Genomic DNA, 22,757 nt, shown 5'->3' with positions numbered 1-22,757 from the left:
GATGAACAATCAAACAAATACTACAACTACACACAGATGAAGCAGCCCACGAAGTAAAAAAAAAACTTGCACTTTTTTGTTTTTTCTTATCTCATTACTGCTCCTTTGTTCCCATTTACTGTTTGTTCTTATCCCATCACACAAGCCCTAACTCCATGTATCCAAAATAAATAGAAATTACTTATAATTAGGGAATAATTCGAGTTAGAATATTGAACCAAACACCAAACATATCCAAGGTTACACGATGGAGTGATACGCGTAAAACTGATGGAGAGATGGAGAGAAAGAGCTGAAACATTGCACTGATTGGCCACAGGTAGATGCTGCTTCCCGGTTCAGAGGAAGAGGGCAGAGATAGCAGCATGGCCAACGACAGGAGAAAGTGATAGAGGAGTGAAAAAAAGAAAAAAGAAAACAACGGAACATTTTTTCTAAGTTTCGCAAAAGGGGAGACAGGGCGCAGGGAGGAGAGAAGGAAAGTAGGAGGGCAGGAGAGCGCGCGCGTGTGTCTGTGTATGTGTGTTTTTATGAATGAAGTGACTCACTGCCGATGTGTCATGGGCCCGAGGTCTTTATAAAGCAAGTTTTAAACAAGCCTAAACACTTCACAGCGCGCAAAAATTGGACCTCGCATCCTTGTCTCCGCATCGCTGTGGCGCGTCTCTCTCCAAAAACATTGATACAAACAGACACAAGGGCTCAAACTCCACTTCAGAAACTCACTTTTACCACTTTGATTTTTCATTTTTCTGCGTGTTTTTTCATCCTTGCGACCATCATTCATCACCCACCAGCACCTCAGCCATCCATCCACACTGGTCCAGACAACTTTTACGCACGAGAACACACCGGAGCACGTGACACTTTCCGGAGCTCTTTTTTTTGTTTTGTTTAATTAATCTCTTATTTATTTGCCTGCGTGGACTGGCTGTATCTTTGGAACCGCTCAATATGAAATGTAAGTGTTTTTACGCATGCGTTTTAACTCCTGAACCACTTTTATTTAGCTTTTTCTGTTAATTATTGCTTGAATTTCTGAATCAGTGCAAAGAGTTCACAGACTTTGCGTCACTTTTTTTTTTTTTTTTTTTTTTTTTTTGAATGACTTCTCAGTATCAAAGCGTGTAGGAAATGCCTCAGTGTTATTCTGGCTGTAATTCTTGTGGTTCACCTGTAATTATGAAGCATTCATCATTTCATCACCGCTCTGGGTCCCTTTTAATACTTAGCTGCCTTGTATTTGAACTTGAAAGGAGAAGAGTGAATAAGAGCACTGTTTGAGAGTTGACTTGGCTGTCTCTATATAATTTATACCACCGACTCACCTACCTATCCTGCTGCAGGTGTGACAATCAGCTGCATTCATTGCCTTGCTTTTGGTGAAGTTACCATGGTGATATCCTGTGTCAAAGCCCCGTTTAATGCCTTTAATGATTTGCAAGCAGCTTGTGAAAACACGACTCTGACACTGACACTGTGCCAAGTCTGGGGCCATTGTTTATATTATGGTGCAACATCTTTCCCTGGAGCTGAGGTCATTATCATTATAGCGAGATGACAGCGCCTGTGCTCTAATTGCTTCCGTTGTGTTTTACGCAGTGCTCTTGGACTCCTCCTCCTCGCTGCTGTTATCGCTGCTCTTGGCCCACCTGCCCATCCTCGCGTCCACGTCCCCTGTCCCCCAGCGCAGACCCACCGAAATGGATAAACTCTCCAACCAGACCAAAAACCTCATGAAACTCACCCAAGAACTGCTGGTAAGTGAAAAAAAAGAGCAGCGGCGCGTCGTGATTGGCTGAGCTGTGTTAATGGGTTAATTGGCGTTTAAAACAGTGGAGATGCGTGTGCTGTGGGTGCCGTGGGGTGGCGTGGGTGGTGTAAGGGGGATGCCATCATTACACCAGGGGCTATACACGTTACCAAGAGCTCTCTGACTGCATTTCTTTCGCCTGAGGGTAACTGTACACATCACACGGTGGTGATGAAACCAGTTGAGCGCAATTACGCACGTTCGCTTCAGACTTTTAAGCTGCTTTGAGCGAGTGATCTCACTTTTAAACCAGGTGTCTGACTCAGCAAGCAGCAGCAGAAGGCTCCTGGTCTGCCTCCTCACGTGACCAGTGGTGTAACAGAACAGGCGAGTCAGGGAAGCAAAGAATGACTGTGGAAAAATTAGACATTTCCAGACATGAGTTTAGACTCATCATACAAACTTTCACTTATAAAAGCAGAGACACATGGAGAGCTGTAAGTCCTGTGCTCCAGTCTGTGTGAAAAAGTGCTGTCATGATACTAAAATGTCAAACTCAGGAGGAAATAGGAAGGAATAGACTCAGTACTCAATACCTACACTCTTTATTTAGACTGTAGAATGGGATTTTCAGCATTAAATTGTAGTTTTTTTCTGTTATATTCCCACGTGTCCTTATATCTGTGTAATCCCTCATTGGTCCAGGTAGATTCCATAGTGTTCAAGGGGCATATACTAAACTATATGTCTTATACTTGCTCAGATACAGCTCAAAATGACGTTAAATCTTCAGGAAAAGGTTCATTTCTGTCCTGTTTATGTGACTTTTTAGCATTGACACATACTACTTTTAATAGAGTATCAATTAGTATCTGATTTTTGATACTTTTGACAACTACAAACTTTATCTGACCATTATAATACAGACAACATGGAGAAATAAGGTCCTATGTGAAAAAAACAGTTGTTACAGGTACAAATCCCTATCTCAGGATCGTTAGTTCCACGTGTCTGATCACGGTTCTATTTTTGCATCGTGTAAATCTCGATAGACTTTTTGTACAGGTGATAAAATCTTACGTAATCACATTCGCTCTCTGGTCCAGGCCGCAGATAACAAACTCGAGATCAGAGAAGGGAACATCAACAACATTTCAGCACAGAAACAAACAGTGGCTATGTTAAGATGGTTTATTCAAGAGTTATGTGGATGTTTTTCTTGTATTTTTAGCGTTTTACTGAAGTAGAAATCTATGGAAAGTCCCTGTAAACAATGAAGACATATTTTAAAAGAACAGTTTTGTTTATACTGAAGGAATATTATCTGCACACCTGCATTTTGAGCAGTCATTTGTGTATCATTCTGAGGCTTTTTTTGGGCTGAGGGCTTTGTCATAGAAGTCGGCAGTGGGTTATGCAGGTGCAGTGTTTAGTGTTTGCGCTTTCGGTCACCACAGCAAAGTGAGTTGATAGAAATCAAAAGAGTTTATCACATTTCAGCATTTGCATTCAGGGGGAGGAGGGAGGTCATGATCTACGACGGCGAGGGGAATAAAAGGGGCAGAATTACAGGACAAGAGATGGAGAGATGACAGGAACAGACAGCCCTCGGTGTGTTCTTACTGTACCAAAAGTAACTCGAGTGTAATGAGGTGAGGAAAAAGACGGAAAGGACAAAAGCAGTGAAGACAAAACAGAGCAAAACATGAGTAAGACAAAGCACACAATGTAGCTCATTCTTCGGCCAAGTCACTCCCAACAACAACAGCTGGAGGTGGCTACAAAAACAACATTATAAACAGGTTAAGCTGTCTTAGTATATTTACACAAACACTTTTATCTCTCCATCTCACTCTTTCATCAGCATAACAGGGCGCAGATGGTACAGCAGTGCTATTATTGTGTTGTGGAGTTTTCTAACTTTCCAGCATAACGTGTACCGCCCTCTGCTGGCAGCTATGAGCACTGCAGCAGCTCTCAGCTCTCACTTCACAGCTTTTAAAACAATATTATCATTAAAATACAAGCTTATAAAGACAAATACAGAGGCAGCGCAATGTAAAATGAAATGACTAATCCGTATTTAAACGCTTTTGTTGAGGAAATGGCATAAAAAGTGAAACAGTTCCTTATTTTGCTGCGTTGTATTAACACAACAATATGTCAGAACGGTGGAAAGTAGTGTTCTCATGAGGAATACTAAGGAATGGACCCGATACTCAATTCCGATTCCCATACCACCGCGATATGAAGTAGTTAGGTTCCATAGTGGCGTATATGGGTCTATGTGTCTTATATTTGTTCTGACACAGCTTAAAATCACTCTAAAGCTTCAGAAAAGGTTCATTTCTTCTCTGTGAACATGACTTTTTTAAATACGAACACCTGTGCAAATGAGTATCAAGTTTCGATACAGCTTTCGCATCGATTCGCATCCGATTTTCGATACTTTTGACGACCCTCCTATAAATAGATACAGTTTGGAGCGTTCAGTTCACATCTCTGCTCTACCCAGGCTGCAGCACTGCGTCATCCCATCTTTTTATAGCGGTGGAGTTTCCCCAGTCCTTGCGTTGTCTGTCCCTCTGCAGATTTGGTCACTGCACATGTTGTTATCCTCAGTAGAAAACACCCTGCGGCTTCGGCTCATTTATGCTTACGTTTAGAGGGTAGAATGTGGCTGAACTCGCACTCACCCTTTTGAACCTCTCTGTCCTCACTGACGCTACTGTCTCTATAAACTATATCCAAAACTTTATCCAAAACGAGCACGAACTTTAACCTTACGCCGTGGTTGTCTGATACTTTAAGAGTGTTTAGTTTCAGCTCCTCCTGTTACGAATATGACGAAGCTGGACCTTTTGAGGACTTTTTCCCTAATTAAAAGATATATTATTTTGTTTTAGGCAAGACAAAGTTTATTTGTATAGCTCGATTCGTAACTCAAAGTGCTTTACTGAAAGAGAAATGCTTCAAAATCACAATACGAACAAATCAAAGCGTAAATAATCATCATAAATTGTTAACCCAGTTCTAATTTCAATGATAATTTCAACCTTTTCTTTTATAGTACCATGTTTTATACTAGTACTAGATCGATACCAGACTATAGATGTGTTCACAGTGGCACATTCGTCACATTAAAGTTGGGTCTAAACCAGGATTAAATCAGGATTAAACAATCAGCTCATTTTAGGACCCAATAACGAGCATGAACTACTCAACGATTGACTATTCCAAGGTCCAGCGTCATCCTATTCATGGATTTTCTTTAGTATCGTTTCTGTTTGAGCACCAGTTTCGATATCAGTATAGTATCAGTTCAATTCCAGTTTATTTAAATCAACTCAAATCAAGTCAAATGTATTCCCAAAGCACATTTAAAACCAACCACAGCTGCTCGAAGTGCTGCACGAAGGCCATGTAAAGTGCAAAACATGCAAAAACATGATAAAACAATACAGTAGAAGTGTCCCGCTCGACTCAATGCCAAGAAAGATTTGAAAATATTTAAAGATTTGGCTCTTCTAACACACAGAGGAAGATTGTTCTAAAGTCTGGGACCAGCTAAAAGCCCAGTCCCCTCGAGTTTTTAGCCGGGAACATCCAAAATGACCTGGTCTGCTGCTATAGAGCACATTTAAAACGTTCAGCTGACGAATAAAACTCAACAAAAACAAATATAACAGGACACATAGTAAAAAAGCAATGCGTATGTGAGTGTGTACTGACTCTTTAACCCTTCTGTGCTCATGTTCTTATGTTTTACTGCTCTTATTCTAACCCAGCATCGTGTTTTCTTGCAGAGGGAGCACGCTTTTGACTCAGATGTGGAGCCGCACAGGTTCAGATCTCTGCCCGAAATGAGCAACAGATCAGCCAACGACTTCACCAACTTGGAGGTAATTTGGTTTAAAAAGCTTTGATCCTGGTTAATATAATAATTCCTCACTTTGATAATTAATTTCCTGAATATACACACTTTTAATTAGCGCTATTTAACACGAAAAATGAACAAATTTCTTCGAACAAACTCTGACCTCTGCTCCAAACCTCATCCTTTTATTAATTGGCTCCATTAAAAACCTCAAGTGCTCACTGACAATTAAAAACAACAATATCCTCCTTTGTGTCTGTTAAAATTAAAGGTGCACTTTGTCACTTCTCTTTCACTTACTATTCTTCATGGTGATGTTATTGCTTTGTCTGGAAAGCTATACAAAAAAAAGATATTAAACACATCTATCTGACTTTGTTTAATGGCGTTTATAGCTGGGAAAGCAGAGTAAGATTAGTTGGTTCTCCTCTCCACGGATCTAACCTGTAACTTAGCCCTGTGGCATCATTTGTGGATCTCAGTGGAGTTAGTTAAAAGCCACACTCCAGATCTTTCCATTCAACACCTCCATGGAGACAAGCAGGCTTTGGAAACGTTACCTTGTGCACGTTGAAGTCCGGTTCTGCGCTGAAACTTAAACTTAAACTTGTCTGTCGTCTCCAGCTGAAGCCGACCCTCTCCCAGCTTCACGCCGACCTGAAGCTGTACGAGCACCACTTCGAATGGCTCAACAGAGTGTCCAAGAAGCACCACCACCCTGCTCTGCCCAAACTCATGGAGATGATCAGGGAAATGAAATCTCTCATGAACCTGCTGCATAAACAGGTGAGGCCGGAGTTAAACGTTTACAGTGTGATAATGTGAACGGATTGGGGCGGGTTAAAGGGTTTTGTGTTTACGCAGGGGTCAATGCACGAAAGAGGCACTCCAAAAGTCTGTAATATGCATTTATCAGAGGGAATATGTAGTGTAGGGAGGTGCAGGGATGACAGGTTTCTGCTAGAACCCTGTCAAATCACAATAAGAAAGGCACGTAAAGTTGATTTTTTTTTAGGTAACACTATGTCTTCTGCAAAGTATAACCAAAATATAACCTCATTATCACAATTTCATGAGATCTTATTGGGTATAAAAGTAGTTTAGACATCTACAAACGTGTTCTGTAATGTATGTGATGCTGGTTTTAGATTTGCAGTTTGTATTTCGTGCATTATTCAGTCATTCCGCCCCGTTATTGTAGCCGTAGCTGTTCTTGGGGTTGACTGACACAAGCGAGGCTGTTAATCGACGTCATCGGCCCCTCAAATGACAAAAAAATTACCATAACTCACTCATTCACGCACTACAAACTTGAAAAAAGGTGTATACCAGCTACAAAACAGGCTAGCCAACGACAAATGATACAGAACATTCTCAAGATGTGGGGATATTCATGAGTATTTTTTGTTTTCTTTCTCCAACAGATGCAGAAAGTTGAGGCTCCAAGGCTGACCCCGGCGACCCCGTCTCTGCCCCCTCACCTGCCGTATCATTTCGACGTGTTGCAATCCACCCACGAGCTCCTGCAACACTTTAAACTGTTTTGCGACTGGGCGTACAGAGCCTTCGTCAGTTTAAAACCCAAACTCTCCGCAAATACCACACAGTCCCAATGATGACTCCCTCTCCACTCGTCCATAGCACAAAGAGTTAAGTGCAGCTAACGGGACTCAGGACTGGCCCAAATTGTACTGTATACTGAAGAATGTCGAATGGATGTGCTACACTGTGCTATCAACTCAAATGCACCCGAACTACCAGTTTAATCACAGACCTTGGGGATCTTATTTATGTATTTATTTATTTATTTAATGTTTTAATCTAATTTATTTAATGTTATTTATTGCATAATATTGTATCGTGTCTCTCTTATTTCTGGATTAACGTGAATTTGGATGCCCACGATATTGTTGACATATTTACTTTACTTTACGTAGTTTCGAGTTAATTACATTTCTAAAAAAAAAAAATACTTAATTTTGTTTGTCTTTTCTTAGGCCTAAATATGGTCCAGTAGTTGTAGCAAACTCCCAGCTCCTGTATTTATATTTTTAAGACAACAATTGTAATATTTGATCAGATTTGAGTTTTATCCTTTTCCCTGTGCCATATCTTTAATAACCTGATGATGCATTAATGTGTTTTATGACTGAGTTGCATCATGATGAAGTGAAATACTGAACTTTGTGGTAGGTTGTGTGATGTGGCCCGATGTTGAGCACTGATGGACCTGGATTCTTTGCACAAACTTGTTGAGATTGGCCTTTGGCTGATTTTTAACCTGTGCTTTGGGGTAGAAAAAGTATTTTTATGATAAATATTAAGTACACCCAAAGCCTTAAAATACTATGTATTGTGACACTGTTCTGTACATATATGTACATGAGTGTAAAATTGCATTCAGTGCTTTGTGTAATATGTTATTTTCTACAGTGTGTTGTAGAATTCTTATCACTATAATTTTGATTATTCTTTCCAAGTATTTGTTACAGTATTTGCTATTTATTTGAGAACTTTGGTGGATCTATTTATTTTTGACTGCAGTGGAGCGAGTCTCCGATCCTTTTGTACTTTTATACAGTTTTTATTCTTATTTACTACCATCCTGTTTAAATTATTATTGTAACATCAGATGCCTCTTCCACACACTGATTGGCCTTAATGTGAAATGTGCCTTGCTGAAATGAAATAAATGAATGTGCTCAAGAGACGCTGAATATTTTACTAACGCTGCTGGTCTCAGATTGTGGCAGGTGTACATATGAAGTAGTCCTATTTTTAGACCTGGTTTAGTCCTGTTATAGACCTGGTTTAGTCCTGATTTAGACCTGGTTTAGACATGTTATAGAACTGGTTTAGACCTGGTATAGACCTGGTTTAGTCCTGTTATAGACCTGGTATAGTCCTGTCATAGACCTGGTTTAGTCTCATTATAGACCTGCTAGAGTCCTGCTATAGACCTGGTTTAGTCCTGTTGTAGACCTGATTTAGACCTGGTTTAGTCCTGTTATAGACCTGAAATAATCCTGTGATAGACCTGGTTTAGACCTGTTATAGACCTGGTTTAGACCTGGTATAGTCCTGTTATAGACCTGGTTTAGACCTGGTATAGTCCTGTTATAGACCTGGTTTAGACCCGGTTTAATACTGTGATAGACCTGGTTTAGACCTGTTTAGACCTGGTTTAGACCTGGTATAGTCCTGTTATAGACCTGGTTTAGACCTGGTTTAATACTGTGATAGACCTGGTTTAGACCTGTTTAGACCTGGTTTAGACCTGGTTTAGTCTTGGTATAGACCTGGTTAAGTCCTGTTATAGACCTGGTTTAGACCTGGTATAGTCCTGTTATAGACCTGGTTTAGTCCTATTATAGACCTTGTTTAGACCCGTTGTAGACCTAGTTTAGTCCCGTTATAGACCTGGTTTAGTCCTGTTATAGACCTGGTTTAGACCTGGTATAGTCCTGTTATAGACCTGGTTTAGTCCTATTATAGACCTGGTTTAGACCTGGTTTAGTCTTATTATAGACCTGGTTTAGACCCGTTGTAGACCTAGTTTAGTCCCGTTATAGACCTGGTTTAGTCCTGCTATAGACATGGTTTAGTCCTGCTATAGACCTGGTTTAGTCCTGTTATAGACCTGGTTTAGACCTGGTATAGTCTTGTTACCAACCTACTGTTATAACCTACTTTGTTTGAAAACCAGTATCTTAATATCTTCTATTGCCACAACAAACTCGAGTCTGTTTTTGTTCTAATAAACTCTGAATATTTGTGCTCTGTGGACATGAAAACTGTAACATGTCAATCTGTCCATAGTCTTTTCCGGCCAATCACTGCGCCGCGTCATCAGGGGCGCTCGGCCAATCAGAGGCGGCGTTGTTGGGAGGCGGTGTCGGGTGGAGGACTGCTGGTTAGTTTGTGCTGTGTTTATTGTTAAGGTTGTGTGGATTAGCACTGCGGAACCCCGTCCAATTTCCACTGAGGATCTCCATGGGTGTAATATAAGACAAACATGCGCGGTAAGTCCTGGCTTTGTGCGGAAATGTCATGTTTAATGTGCAGTTTTAGCAGCGGTTATTAGCTCGATGCTGCTGCTGTTAGCTTTGAAACACAGGCCACTGGAGGGTTTACACTGTGCGTAAAACTTGTGCCATTTGTGGATGGACTTGTTTCAGGTTCTGGTGTTAGTTTGAGCGCATGAAATCATGTGGAAAAGGGAGAATTTGGGTTTGTTTGTGTTGCCCACTGCTGCACTGCGGGGATGGACACAGGGAATGACAGGAGAGGGAGAGGAAGAGGAGGAGGAGGAGGAGGAGGAGGGAGGAGCAGGGAGGAGGCGAGCACAGCGCACAGACTGGGAGGAAGAGGGACATTTAAAGTTAGCTTATACTTTTCACTTAGTTTTGCACTCAGACTTCATTATTGACACAAAACACCTGGTCCAAATGACACAAAACACTGATTATAATGACATACAGTGTGTTTTAAAGGTCCTGTATTATGCAAAATTGACTCTTTAAAGCTTTAAGACATGTTAGAATGCTGTTATTTCCTCAAAACAGACCTAGAGTTGTATTACACATGTTTGGGTAATCCTTTATTATTAGTTTGTCGACATTCCCAAAGCAAAGCATGCTCTGTTCAACTTTGTGATGTCATGAAGTGGTAGTTTTCAAGTTGACAGCTACGTTTGACCTTTTTGTTTAGTAGAGATTGACAGTTTCAGAGGGGAAATCATCCTAATGATTCTAGTGAAGGTCCTATATTATGCAAAACTTGACTCCTTTGAGCTTTAAGACATGTTAGAATTCTGTTATCTCCTCAAAAACATACCTGGAGTTGTATCACACATGTTTAAGTAAGCCTCTGTTATTAGTTTGTCTATATCTCTAAAGCACAGCATGCTCTTTTCCACTTTGTGATGTCATGGAGTGGTAGTTTTCAAGTTGACAGCAAACATTTCACCTTTTTGTTTAGTAGAGAAGGTTATGGATGGTGCTTTATAGGTCCTATATTATGCAAACTTGACTCTTTTGAACTTTAAGACATGTTAGAATGCTGTTATCTCCTCAAAAACATACTTGGAGTTGTATTACACATGTTTGAGTAATCCTTTATTATTAGTTTGTCTACATCTCCAAAGCACAATGAGCTTTGTTGCACTTTGTGATGTCATGGAGTGGTAGTTTTCAAGTTAACAGCTACGTTTTACTTTTTTGTTTAGTAGAGATTGGCAGTTTCAGAGAGGAAACCATCCCAGTGATTCTAGTGAAGATGTATGGATGAACTTTCTGTATTACCACAATGTAATGATGACAACAAGATGAAATGGTTGTTTAATTCTAATGTTTATAAGTTTGCTTCATTTCTTTGTAAAGCCTGGAAGAAGCGGCAGATGAGTTTGTTTTAAAGAGTCTTTGGTGGTTGTAACACACATCTGGCCTATTTTATTTTGTTTAATGGTGTCTTTCTACCTCTAAGTATTTTTTTTATTTATTTTTTTACTTTGTGCATGCCCTTATTTGTACTTATTCAGTGTTTTTATGTTGCACTTCATCACCAAAGAGAGGTCCTAGTTTGTGAGCTGTGTTCACTGACGATGGCAGTAAAAAGTCTTCTGATTCACATAGGTTATATATAGGTATATCACAAGGTTTGAGAAAAGAACTCAACCTAAATATGCAGGGTTTGTGTGTTAAACATGTGTGAATGAAACAAAAACTCCAGGGATGTTTGTGATGAGAAAATTACATTATAACAAAGTAACATGGGTCCTTTAAAGATGCAACCTTTCTGGTAGAGGGTAAGTTTCTTGCTTGTATGGTATTAAACTGATTTATTTCCATGAAAAGAAGAAGTTGGTGGTGCCACAGGTCAAGTTACAAGTCAGATTTGTGGAGACAGTAGAAATCATAACAATACCATCTGTAAAACGTGTAATTGAAAAAATGCAAGATATAAGTTTGATGCCATACTGTGTAAAAGGGAGTGTCCTCTGCATTTGACCCATCCTTCAATAGCACTGGGTCAGTCTGTCAGGAGCAGTGAGTGTTCATAGTGCTGAAACGAGGGACCCATCTCCAGATCTTGAGCCAAACTTTGTCAGAAGAACTTTTTGCCTATTGTGCATGTTTTAGAAAATTGTCAGCTCTTCCTCGGGTAAACCAGAACTCATAACTCTACATAAACATGAATGAATGCAACACTTGATATCAAAATATAGATTCAAAGTAATTACATTTTGACTTTGTTTGTTTTACTTTTAGGCCTTTCCCAAGTCGTCTGGAGGAGTCCTACATGGCAGACACAAAGGAGCCTATTGAAAGTGTTGGAACCGGATGCCTATAACTATAAATGAGTAGTAACACTGGAATAACATAGCCAAAAATTAGTCTCTCTGCCACAGCTCGAGTTCTTAAAAATGGCAAACTCCGTGGCGTTAGTGGTTCAAACTGACCTTTTGCCGCCCCAGTCCCCGTTCCCCTCCCTCCTCGGTTCGGGGGAGGAGGACGAGAGGGAGAGGGGAGACCTGGTGGATGAAGACAAAACAGGTGTGGAGAGCGGAGGAGAGGTGGTGCTCGACGTAGCGCCCTCTTCAGCATCAGGGGGGACAGTGCAGCCGGAGCAGGCCGAGCACCCGTTTCAGTGCTTGGACTGTGGCAAGAGTTTCCGGTGGTCGTCCAGGCTGACGCATCACCAACGCAGCCACAACAACGAGCGACCGTACCGCTGCAACCTCTGCCCCAAAGCGTTTAAGGGCTCCTCTGCTCTGCTCTATCACCAAAGGTAGCAATTTTTGTGCCATGTTTCTTATCCAACTAAATCTTATACTATTTTTTCAGTGGTTTAAAAGTCAGAATTTTTGCTTCTTCTGTTGTGTTAAGTAAAAATAATACTACATCAGTCCTGTATAACACTTTTCCAGATGCTCCAAGTTGCAAATATTGTACATTCATTCCATATTTAGTGGTGGTAACATACTCCAGATGCCCTGGGGTAGACTAAGGGAAGTGTGGCTTTTAATCTCTACCTCCTCCAGTAATCACACACTCATGTTGGGCAAGGTGAATGAAGTGTCTTGCTCAAGGACACAACTAGGGATACACTTAGTGTTACACAGAAAGTCTCATAATGTTTGAACTTTTATTACAAAACACAAAGTTGTAGTTACTTGAGAGATAAAGAACAGCTACATGACACATTTGGATCACTTTTGTCTTATTTTGTCTTATCTTATTCAAAGAAGTACATGCTCTTTTCAGTTTCCACACTGGTATTGGTTGAGAGTATCAAATTTGGTATCAGAACTAAAAAAAAACCTGTATCGGTGTATGCCTAAACACAATAGTATGCATAGGTATCATAAGAAAAAAGAGTGTCTTAAGATTAGATGAAGCAATATATGATAACTCTGTCTGTGGCAACTTAGCCTCATTATGAAACAGCTTGAAACCATTTTGGATATAAATCAGTTTCAATTTTTTTTAATTTTTGGTAGATCCCATTCAGGCGAAAAACCATACAAATGTCAAGATTGTGGGAAAGCTTTCAAACGCTCCTCCTTGCTTCAGGTAAATTCTGAAAGCTAATTTGTCACTAAACAATGCTGGGATCTTAAATTTGGACTTTTGTTAATGTTTCAGGTCCACCAGAGTGTCCACACCGGAGTGCGAACCTTCTTGTGCCCTTATTGTCCCCTGACCTTCAAATGGAGCTCTCACTACCAGTATCACCTGCGTCAGCACACAGGCGAGTGCCCCTATCCCTGTGACTCTTGCCCCAAAGCCTTTAAGAACTCCAGCAGTCTGCGCAGGCATAAGAACGTGCACCTGGGGCTGAAGCCGTACACCTGCTCCGTCTGTAACAAGTCCTTCACTCAGTCCACAAACCTGAGGCAGCACATGAGGATCCACACCGGAGAGCGCCCCTATGTCTGCGGCGAATGTGGGCGGAGCTTCACACACTCCTCCAACCTCGCGCTGCATAAAAACTCCCATTCAAACGTCAGTAACTCTGCAAAGGACGCAAAGAGAGGAGACGCACAGAAGGGGAACAGTGTAGTTGAGATAGTGGTTGGTCCAGAGGAGGTGACATCCTCCATGTTAACAGATATGGTCGGATTCGTCAGCCAAGAGGGAGCTGAAGGAGTCGCCGTGGGGATGGAGGAGGTATTTTTGTCCACCGGCTCCAACAGCCAGACGCCAGGGCTGCTGCCCCAGCTGACCCTCACCTCCTCTGGGGTAGACGGCCGCTCTTCCAGGCCCATAGGGACAGAGGTCCACCTGAGCACTGACACTGGGGCCAGTGTGCTGCTGTACAGCTGCGGCAGCTGCAGCCAGACCTTTGGCACCAGGACTGAACTGGAGGAGCACCAGTCCATCCACATGACCCCAGAGCCTGCGCCCGGAGTAGAGACTGGCCCCGCGGGCAGCATCGAGGTGGGCGAGGGGCTGATGGGATCTGGGCACCTGCTCGCAGACTTTGAAGAAGTTGTGGAGACCACCACAGTCTCTGAAAATGGACAAACTGCAGAAGTGCTGCTCGGGCTGACAGGGGCTGCAGACAGCAGTAATACTGTAAGTACAGTCATAGGGGACGCTCACATAGTCATAGGGGACGCTCACATAGTCATAGGGGACGCTCACATAGTCATAGGGGACGCTCACATAGTCATAGGGGACGCTCACATAGTCATAGGGGACGCTCACATAGTCATAGGGGTGCTCAGTGCTGTAAAGTGCTTTTGTATTATCTAAGTACAAGCATTTTTACAGATTTTAAAAGATTATTACCAAGTAATTGTTTATAGTTAATTATTACCATTCATTAGTTAATTATTACCATTCATTGCTCATGTTAGGCAAAAATGGGCATTGGATTTTGGTCCATGCAGTAAAAACATGACCTTAAAAGTCAACTCATAATATTGAGTGAGATTTCACAATGAAATTGCCAGTATTACAACTGCCATTAAGAGTTGTTTAAACAGATTTAACTTTGTCACATATAAAATAATTCACATAGAAGTATAAATACTACTGTCCTTTGTTTATGTGCATTACTTTGTTTGTCCCAAGAATGTGGGAGCCACCCAGGCCCAGTTCGACCTTCTGCAGAGCCTGACAGCGGTGACTCAGAGCTCAGAGACGATGCAGCCGGAGCCCAGAACCACATGGGCAGGGCTGTCATGTGGCTACTGCAATAAGAGCTTCAAAACCAGCGGAGGCCTCAACAGACATGTCTCCCTGGTGAGAAGTTTACCACTGCAACGCCAACATTGACACAGCTATGTACACCACATAATATAACATAGAACTTTATTGTGATGTGATCCCCGTAACGTTATGCTATTTTGGTGACATTTTCTCCACCCTCTCCTCCTATTGGTCAGCCATTGTCAGGCTTTGAGTGAGTGACAAGTGGGTTTAACCAATCACAGTGAAGTATACTGTGAACTATCTATTACTACTACTATTAGAAATAAAGTTGAATTGGATTGGATTGGAACTATCAGGAAAAAGATATATTTAGTTAAGCACCATAAAACACACTATAAAACTACTGAGTATATATGAATAAGAATAATAATTCAGAACTAATCCAGGTCTAGACCAGGACTAAACAGGAACAGGACCAAACCAAGTCTCCAAGAGGATTGTAACTGTGACCTCATCCATAATGAAAGTACATAGTTTAAGGTTGGGCCATAGCTTATCGCTGATGGGGTCTTTAGCTTTGGAGGAAATATGAAAATTTCAATATCGTGATATAACGCCACATGCACCGCAGCTGATTTTCCTCTGAGTTGCGAGGAGAGACAGATAGATTACAGCTGTTGCTCTTGCTTCCACCAGAGCAGCTTAACCACTGTTGAGTGTGAAGGCTCTGCTGATACTAAAAACACAAACAAAAAGACACGAGGAGAACGTCTAACTATAACTTCAACAGCCTGAAACAAGTTAATACAAATATTATAAATGGCACCTTTGTAGAGGGGATATTACACTTCTATGGGGTATTAATTGCAAACACATAACATATCTACATCATCGTGCTTCTGCCACCCACTGTTCTGTAAGGGGAGGGCTAACCGTAAGGAGGGTTCGAATAGGGCCTGTGAGAGACCGCAAGATCACTCAAACATGCATGGATGATTCAGAAAACCACTTCAGACATGTTTTTGATGAGGGAACAACATTATAACATGGTAGAAAGCTCCAAAAAAGCCATAATACCATCTTGATTAAGTATTTTGTCACTTACATCTGCATCACTTTTTCCCTTTTATAGTGTGATTTTAAAATATTGACCATATCCCCCTGCCCTCCTTGGCCACTCGAATCCCTCGTACATTGTCTTGTGTTTCAGATGCACACGGTGACATCGCAGTCCCGTTGCCAGTTCAGCTGCTCAGCCTGCGACCGCTCCTTCCCCCTCCTCTCCTCCCTCCTCACCCACCAACACTCCCACACCCCGGAGCAGAGACTTTTAGCCGAAGCAGAGGCCGAAATCGTGTGTCCCCCTTCGCTGTCCCTGTCTCTGCCCCTCCCGTCCTCTCCCAGTCAGACTGATAAACAGCAGGAGGAGCAAAGAGAAATCTGCGTTGATATCATTACTGTCGGTGAAGAGCAAGAACAGCAAGCCAAGCCGCTCAAGTCTCTGAAGAAGGCGGGGGGCAAAAACACAGTGGCTGGAGGTAAATCATTTAAATACAAGACTGAATAATACTCCATAAATGGTTCTAGACATCACCTGAAGACTACAATACAGTATCAAAGTCATCTTATTCTGCCCACCCACTTGCTTTGCTGTAAATATGAGAAACCCATTCATTTCGATGATCATTCGGGGAAAGTTTGACCGCTAAAATATAATATAAAGTTGGTTGATTTGTGTAAAACGTTCAGTGTTCATGTGCACCAACAAGTCAACACTACACTGATTCTCTGGAGGCTTTAAAACGGCTCTGTAGTCCGTATAGAACTTATTTAATGTCAAGATCGGCAGCCCAAATCAAAATAATACAACCCGAATGACAATGGCGATGTCCACAGCAACTTCTGAAATATGGTCAGCTAAAAAAACAGCTACATTTATACATAGTAGTGACGACAACCTAATGCAAACAAGGATTTTGTGAGGAGTTTTTCTCAACACAGTTCTGCCAAGACCTGGTTATTAAACAGTTTCAAAGTCCTAACCTTTACTAAAATGCCTGTTCTTAACCTTAATCCTAACCTTACCTTGATAGAGGAACAATATATCATCAAACATTAACATTTTGCTAACATGGCACCAATTCAAAGTGGTTGTTTAAAAGCAATTTTGGACATAACTCTTATCACGATTGCAGGAACCAGTTATTTAAACAGGTCAACAGTTAGACCAGTAGTGGTGGAATAAACTTGGATTAGTTTTTGATTCGCTTTTTGTCAAAACAAGCCCTTTTTTTATTTTTTTGGAGCAATAACAGTAATCCAATTTTGCATAATTGTTAGATTTCATGCCACAAGATTTCCTGAGATAAAATTTCCACAAGATTGTTCACACATGAGGAAAATAACCTCTTTTTTCCCCATTTTGTTTTCATCGAGAACAAGTTAAGGGCTGGTAAGTTACATCTCCTGAAGCGCTTGGTTCTAAAAAGTAGGTCTACAACTACAATAAAAATATTAAATAAAAAAAAGCAAACAGGATCGCACAATTATTTTACTAAATTATTTCAAAATCTCGTCTTGTCTTGTTCTCGTGGGCCTAATCTCACGTCTTGTCTCGTCTTGTGGAAATCGTGCCTCGTCCCACTCCTAATAATTGTACTTCCTTACTATGAATTGATAAGAGTATTACTATTTAACACTGATGAATCATGATTTCCTCTGTGTTTGTGGTGGTGCAGAGAGGCCTTATCGCTGCTCAGAGTGTGGAAAGGCTTTTAAAGGCTCCTCTGGTCTGAAGTACCACATGAGAGATCACACGGGAGAACGACCCTATCGATGCACTGAGTGTGGCAAGAGCTTCAAACGCTCCTCCCTGCTCTCCATACACCAGAGGGTAAGGACAATGCTCTCACACATCGTCTAAACACAATATCAGTTTAATTTTATGTATATACCACATTTAAAATACAACTTAAGCTGCTCAAAGTGCTTCAAATAAACAACAAACAAAAATATACTTAAAATACATGAGTAAAAACAAAGTAAACGTGTCATAAAGAGTCTTAAAAGTATCTGTGAAGTTTAAGTTATATCCTCAACTGTTCATCTCTTCTTTATATCTATGAGAAATTCAGTCTACACATTTAACACTGGATTCTGAATTGTATTTGTAATTGTAAAACCAGTGGATATGTTTTTGATTGATTTGGGCCTCCCTAAATTCTTAGCATTTTGTCAATAGATAGTATGGTATACATTTATGCTTCTTTAGTAGGTTTTTTTCTAATATAAATATAAAAATGACTATGAATTACTGTAGTAAAAGCCAAAAGTTAAATCTGTTAAATAAAGTTAAATTTGTCAACTGGACAAAAAGTGGTAGAAGTGAAGACGTTTCCCTGCTCATTCAAGCTGCTGCTTCAGTTCTGGTCAGATTAGGGGTTGTATGAATATGCCAAGTATGTCTCAGGCACAGTGCACACTTAGTGCACTTAGTTTAACTCAATAGACCTAGCCTACATACAAAAACTGTAAACAAAAGCTGTTTCCAGTTTCAGTATCGTTAGCTCCTCCCTTCAGACAGATACAAGGCAGTGTCCAGCAGTAATCTGACCAGAACTGAAGAAGCGACTTGGATGAGCAGGGAAACATCTTAACTCCTACAACGTTTTTGTTCAGTTGACAGATTTTATATTTCGCTTTTACTATGGATCAGAACCTGGAGGACTGAGGGATTACACGGACATGTACTGTAATTATAAATGTAAATTGGTTAAGAATTTGGTTGTAGTAAAATGCTATATATTGTATTTATAAGCAGAAGCAGTACCAGTAGCATCAGATCTTTTATTATTCAGTTAAGCCAAAACCATCCTGTCGAGCAAATATTAATAAAATTCAAGTTTGATCATTTTTAAATAAAGATAATCCAGCATAAACCCTGCCCTGGAGCGAAATGCCTGTAATTTACATTGTTCTGTCTCCATTCACTCAGGTACACACAGGCGTCCGGGCGTTCCAGTGCCCGCATTGCCCGCTCACGTTCAAATGGAGCTCGCACTATCAGTACCACCTGAGGCAGCACACAGGAGAGCGGCCCTATGTGTGTAAGGAGTGTGGAAAGTCCTTCAAAAACACCAGCTGTCTGCGCAGACACAGTCAGATGCACTCAGGTCTGAGGCCGCATACGTGTCCCATCTGCTCCAAGTCATTCTCCCAAACGTCAAATCTCAAACAGGTGGGTTTGTGTTGATCTTATAATGTTGTGTGTAGCATGTATTAGACCAGTGGTTCCTGACATTTTTCACCAAGGGACTCTTCTTTTACCCAGAAATTCCTGCCTTATAAGGAAAGATATACTTGTTTTCCAGTTAATAAAGGTAGTATAGAACAGTAATGATTATAAAATACGTAAAATGCCATCCCATCATTAAATTCTAGTATGGATCTCTTGTCTAAGAATCCCTGAGACCCACTGAAAATCTTTGAGGGACCTAGGTTTGGAATGACTGTATTAGAAAATTAACAAATAATAACAAAATAATAACTTCATTTTTTGAATTATTAAGGATTCAAAGTAACTACACCTCCAATCTGCTTAGAAATTAAAGGTGCTTAAGCGCTTTTCACAACTTTCAGAGGAGGATTTTTTGGTTCATGATTATGCTAACAATAACTAGCATGCTAACTGTGCATTACTTGATTCTTTGTCATTAAAATCCTTAATTACTACATGCAGGCAGTACACAGCGGACTTATTTTGACCTCAAGACCTGCATATACAATTTGTCTTACTGGGATAAGACAAAGCTTGCTCAAATACATGGGAAAAAACGGGTACAGGGCGTTTTAAACAAGAAAAGAAAGATAAATATAGCCCATAAGTCATTTTCTGTCCCGTAGGCGTTACAGGACAGCACAATTTGAGAAAAAAATCATAATCATAATTTTGTGAAGAATCATGTAATTAGTAATGTTTTGTGATTCATGTTTGAAAGCCACTGTGGGTTTGTTTGAGGTAAATAGTTGGAACAGGATTCACTCGCACAACGCTGAGCTCAGCATGTGTGTTTCAGCCTAAACCCCAAGTGACATTTCTGCTCAAATAGTTTGGGAAACAATCTTCATCTGTCATAGTCTCAGAAATGTGTGAGAATTGCTTGTTGTTGTATGTATTTAACGTAGTCTTTCCTTCTCTCGCTTTATCCCTCGCCTCTTCCTCCACCTCTCCCCTCTTTCTCTCCGTCTCTCAGCATGAGCGTACCCACTCCGGAGAGCGCCCGTACCAGTGCACCACCTGCAACAAAAGCTTCACTCACTCGTCCAACCTCCAGCTGCACCTCCGCACTCACTCCACACAGAAGGACTTCAAATGCCCCTACTGCTCCAAAGAGTTTGTCATGCAATCCTACCTGCAACGCCACATCCGAACCCACACCAATACCTCCGCCGTACCCAATGGAGGAGCTAAGGATGGTGTAGCGGTGAAAGCTAACGTGGGCGGAGTTACCACAACCACGACCCTTCTCAACCCCATCACCTTGGAAACCTCAGCGAACAACGGTAGTTTGATTGTGTCGCAACCAGCTTTGAATATCCCTCCGAATTCGTCTCAAAACTATTTCATGATTCAAACGGTCAACGGTCTCCAGCTTATACCGCTTTCGACCCCGACGCCAACCCCGCCTCCCCCTCCACCCAATCCTCCGCAGAACTACCTCCTTTTGCAGTGTCCCTCTAACAACGGAGGTCAGTCACATCTGATTCTCGTCCCAACAGCTTCTGAATCGCAAGCCCTCCCGATGCTACAGACGATTCAAACCCTCCAGCCGGTTGTAAACCAAATACAGCAATTTCAAAATCCGTTACAACAACCGCAACAATTCATTCTCACGAGGAGCAAAAACAGCGCCAAAGAAACTGTCATGACGCCATCGCAAACACTGCCGCCTAATTCGATTTTCTCTAAACCTATACTGGGGAAAAGCACTCGGACTGCTAGGAATAAACGGGGGCGTAAAAGCAAAACGGCAGAACAGAAGACAGAACAAGCTGCAAGTTTTTCATCCAATAATTCTTTAAATAAAACTGCAGATAACATCACTACAGTGCCAACACTGCCTTCACCAACCTCAGTATCTAACACGACTCCAACCCAAGTTCCTATATCTGTGGATAACTTGGGACTCCCACCAACCGAAACTAAACCAACACCGATTTCAACCAATTCAGAAGTGACAACCCCAGAGCAGGAATCAAGTAAAGAGTTTGTTTTATGTTTTGATAATGAAAGTTTAACAAAAGACGCAATGAATGTGGGAGGAGGTGGGGACTCGTACATGTTACAGTTTGAAGGGGAAGGATCAGGCCAAGCTATAGGTGAAGAAATTGGGAAACAAGGTAAATCGCTTTTGTTGCAGTTCAATACAGATCAAGATTTAGACGACAAGAAAGACGATAAAGGAAGAATCATGTCACTTTTGCAAAACTGGAGCGATGAAAAAAGCAGCGAGAAGCAAGTTCAAAGCAGTGAACCAGAATACGTTTTGCATTTTCACTCCGAGGACCAGAACGCGACTGCAAACGATGCCCAGTTTCACCAAGAGCAAGGGAATGGTAGCTTAAAACTAACGTGCACATCGAACCAAGACTTAGGATCCCTGGACAGACAGGAAGTGGTATTTGAGCTGGACGGTGAGGCGAAGATAGGACAGGAGCAAGAAGAAGGGATGCAGATGATAGCGTTAATTGAAAGAGACGCAGATAGTGAAGCTACAGGTCACACAGTTAACCAGCACCAAGGAGCGATGGAGAGCATATTTCAGCTCGAAGGAGGGCAGGAGATTGTTATAATTGAGGTAAATACAAGTGGCATGGAAAACAGACTAGAAACAGTAGGAGGTGGGAAAATTGCAAATAATGAAATTCCATGTGAGGATATAAAAATGGATACAAAGGAACTGGAGTGCACGGTTAATGAAGGAAAACAGATGTTAGAAGACCCAAAATAGACTGGTCCGACTCTGCATGTGAACCAGGTCTGTGTGTAGCACTTTAGTCAGTGTGTGTGGCCTCGTGAAGAACATGCATCATTAGACTGTGTGTGAAAATGCCACGGGGCCACAATAGAACTGTTATACATTTACATAGGCTGTACAGACTTTGTAATAGGCAAATTAATATATTACTATAAATTATTCTGTCATTGGCAGGTTGTTTATTATTGATTTTTGTGAATAAATGTACACTTTGTATCATGGTTATAGGCTATGTTAATGTAAAATATTAATACTGATCATTCTGAATAATACAGTGCTAACACATTACGCACGTGTTTCTGATTTATTATGTTTAGATTTCAATCACAAGTGTGTTTTCTGTAAAAGAAAGTTTTAAAATGCAGGCACTGGCTATGTTTCCAAGCAAAAAATCACTAATCCCTCAGTCATCCAGGTATAATCCAGAGTAAAAGGTAAATCAAGGTGCTTTTTTTTGGCATTTGTATAGCACAATTTGTACACAAGGCAATTCAAAGTGCTTTACAGTATAAGAAAGACATTAAAATCACCACACAACAAATCAAAACAATAATAACAATAAAATAATAATAATAATAAATAATCATCATTAAATTAACATTAAAGGAGAAAAGCGCAGAATAAAACCCTTTTAATCATATGCCCAGATAAATAGAACTGTGTTGAGCCTGGATTTTTAACATTGTAAAAGCAGAGGCCTGTCTCACATCTTCAGGAAGAAAAATGATCTCATCTGGACCAAAATGTGTTTAAAAATCTGCTCATTATTTTATTTGTGAAGATATCAGATTGTCAAAAAGTTATTTCTTTTTTATCTAAATCTAATTCTTCTGATATAAATCTATTTTATTATTATTATTATTATTTTATGTATTTATTTATTTTTTAATTAATTATTTTAATTATTAATTTATTATTATTTTTTTATT

General features: G+C 40.7%; 2 protein-coding genes across 2 annotated transcripts; both read left to right on the top strand.

Annotated features, from left to right (window-relative positions):
- The first annotated feature begins 623 nt into the window (after positions 1 to 623).
- On the top strand, positions 624 to 8,331 carry il11a (interleukin 11a). The gene is made up of 5 exons (XM_055227750.1): positions 624 to 961; positions 1,603 to 1,760; positions 5,560 to 5,655; positions 6,255 to 6,416; positions 7,055 to 8,331. The coding sequence occupies exons 1-5, from the start codon at positions 955 to 957 to the stop codon at positions 7,244 to 7,246; spliced, it is 615 nt and encodes a 204-aa protein (XP_055083725.1). The 5' UTR covers positions 624 to 954; the 3' UTR covers positions 7,247 to 8,331.
- Positions 8,332 to 9,505: 1,174 nt separating this feature from the next.
- On the top strand, positions 9,506 to 22,114 carry znf628 (zinc finger protein 628). Its single transcript, XM_033981054.2, has 9 exons — positions 9,506 to 9,652; positions 11,900 to 12,419; positions 13,132 to 13,204; positions 13,277 to 14,209; positions 14,711 to 14,881; positions 16,002 to 16,329; positions 17,530 to 17,684; positions 18,786 to 19,028; positions 20,044 to 22,114. Exons 2-9 carry the CDS (start codon positions 12,055 to 12,057, stop codon positions 21,799 to 21,801), a joined length of 4,026 nt encoding a protein of 1,341 aa, XP_033836945.1. The 5' UTR covers positions 9,506 to 9,652; positions 11,900 to 12,054; the 3' UTR covers positions 21,802 to 22,114.
- The last annotated feature ends 643 nt before the right edge of the window (positions 22,115 to 22,757 follow it).

The sequence above is a fragment of the Periophthalmus magnuspinnatus genome, chromosome 16 (genome assembly GCF_009829125.3).
Source record: "Periophthalmus magnuspinnatus isolate fPerMag1 chromosome 16, fPerMag1.2.pri, whole genome shotgun sequence".
In the NCBI taxonomy this organism is placed as follows: domain Eukaryota; kingdom Metazoa; phylum Chordata; class Actinopteri; order Gobiiformes; family Gobiidae; genus Periophthalmus; species Periophthalmus magnuspinnatus.
The sequence above is the reverse complement of the archived record's forward strand: the minus strand, read 5'-3'. Positions and strand labels throughout refer to the sequence as shown.

Coding starts and splice junctions, on each gene's coding strand:
- il11a (XM_055227750.1), top strand. Junction 1,761..5,559: donor AACTCACCCAAGAACTGCTG/GTAAGTGAAAAA, acceptor GTTTTCTTGCAG/AGGGAGCACGCTTTTGACTC. Junction 5,656..6,254: donor ACGACTTCACCAACTTGGAG/GTAATTTGGTTT, acceptor TGTCGTCTCCAG/CTGAAGCCGACCCTCTCCCA.
- znf628 (XM_033981054.2), top strand. CDS start 12,055: ATGGCAAACTCCGTGGCGTTAGTGGTTCAAACTGACCTTTTGCCGCCC. Junction 12,420..13,131: donor GCTCTGCTCTATCACCAAAG/GTAGCAATTTTT, acceptor AATTTTTGGTAG/ATCCCATTCAGGCGAAAAAC. Junction 16,330..17,529: donor CAAAAACACAGTGGCTGGAG/GTAAATCATTTA, acceptor GTGGTGGTGCAG/AGAGGCCTTATCGCTGCTCA.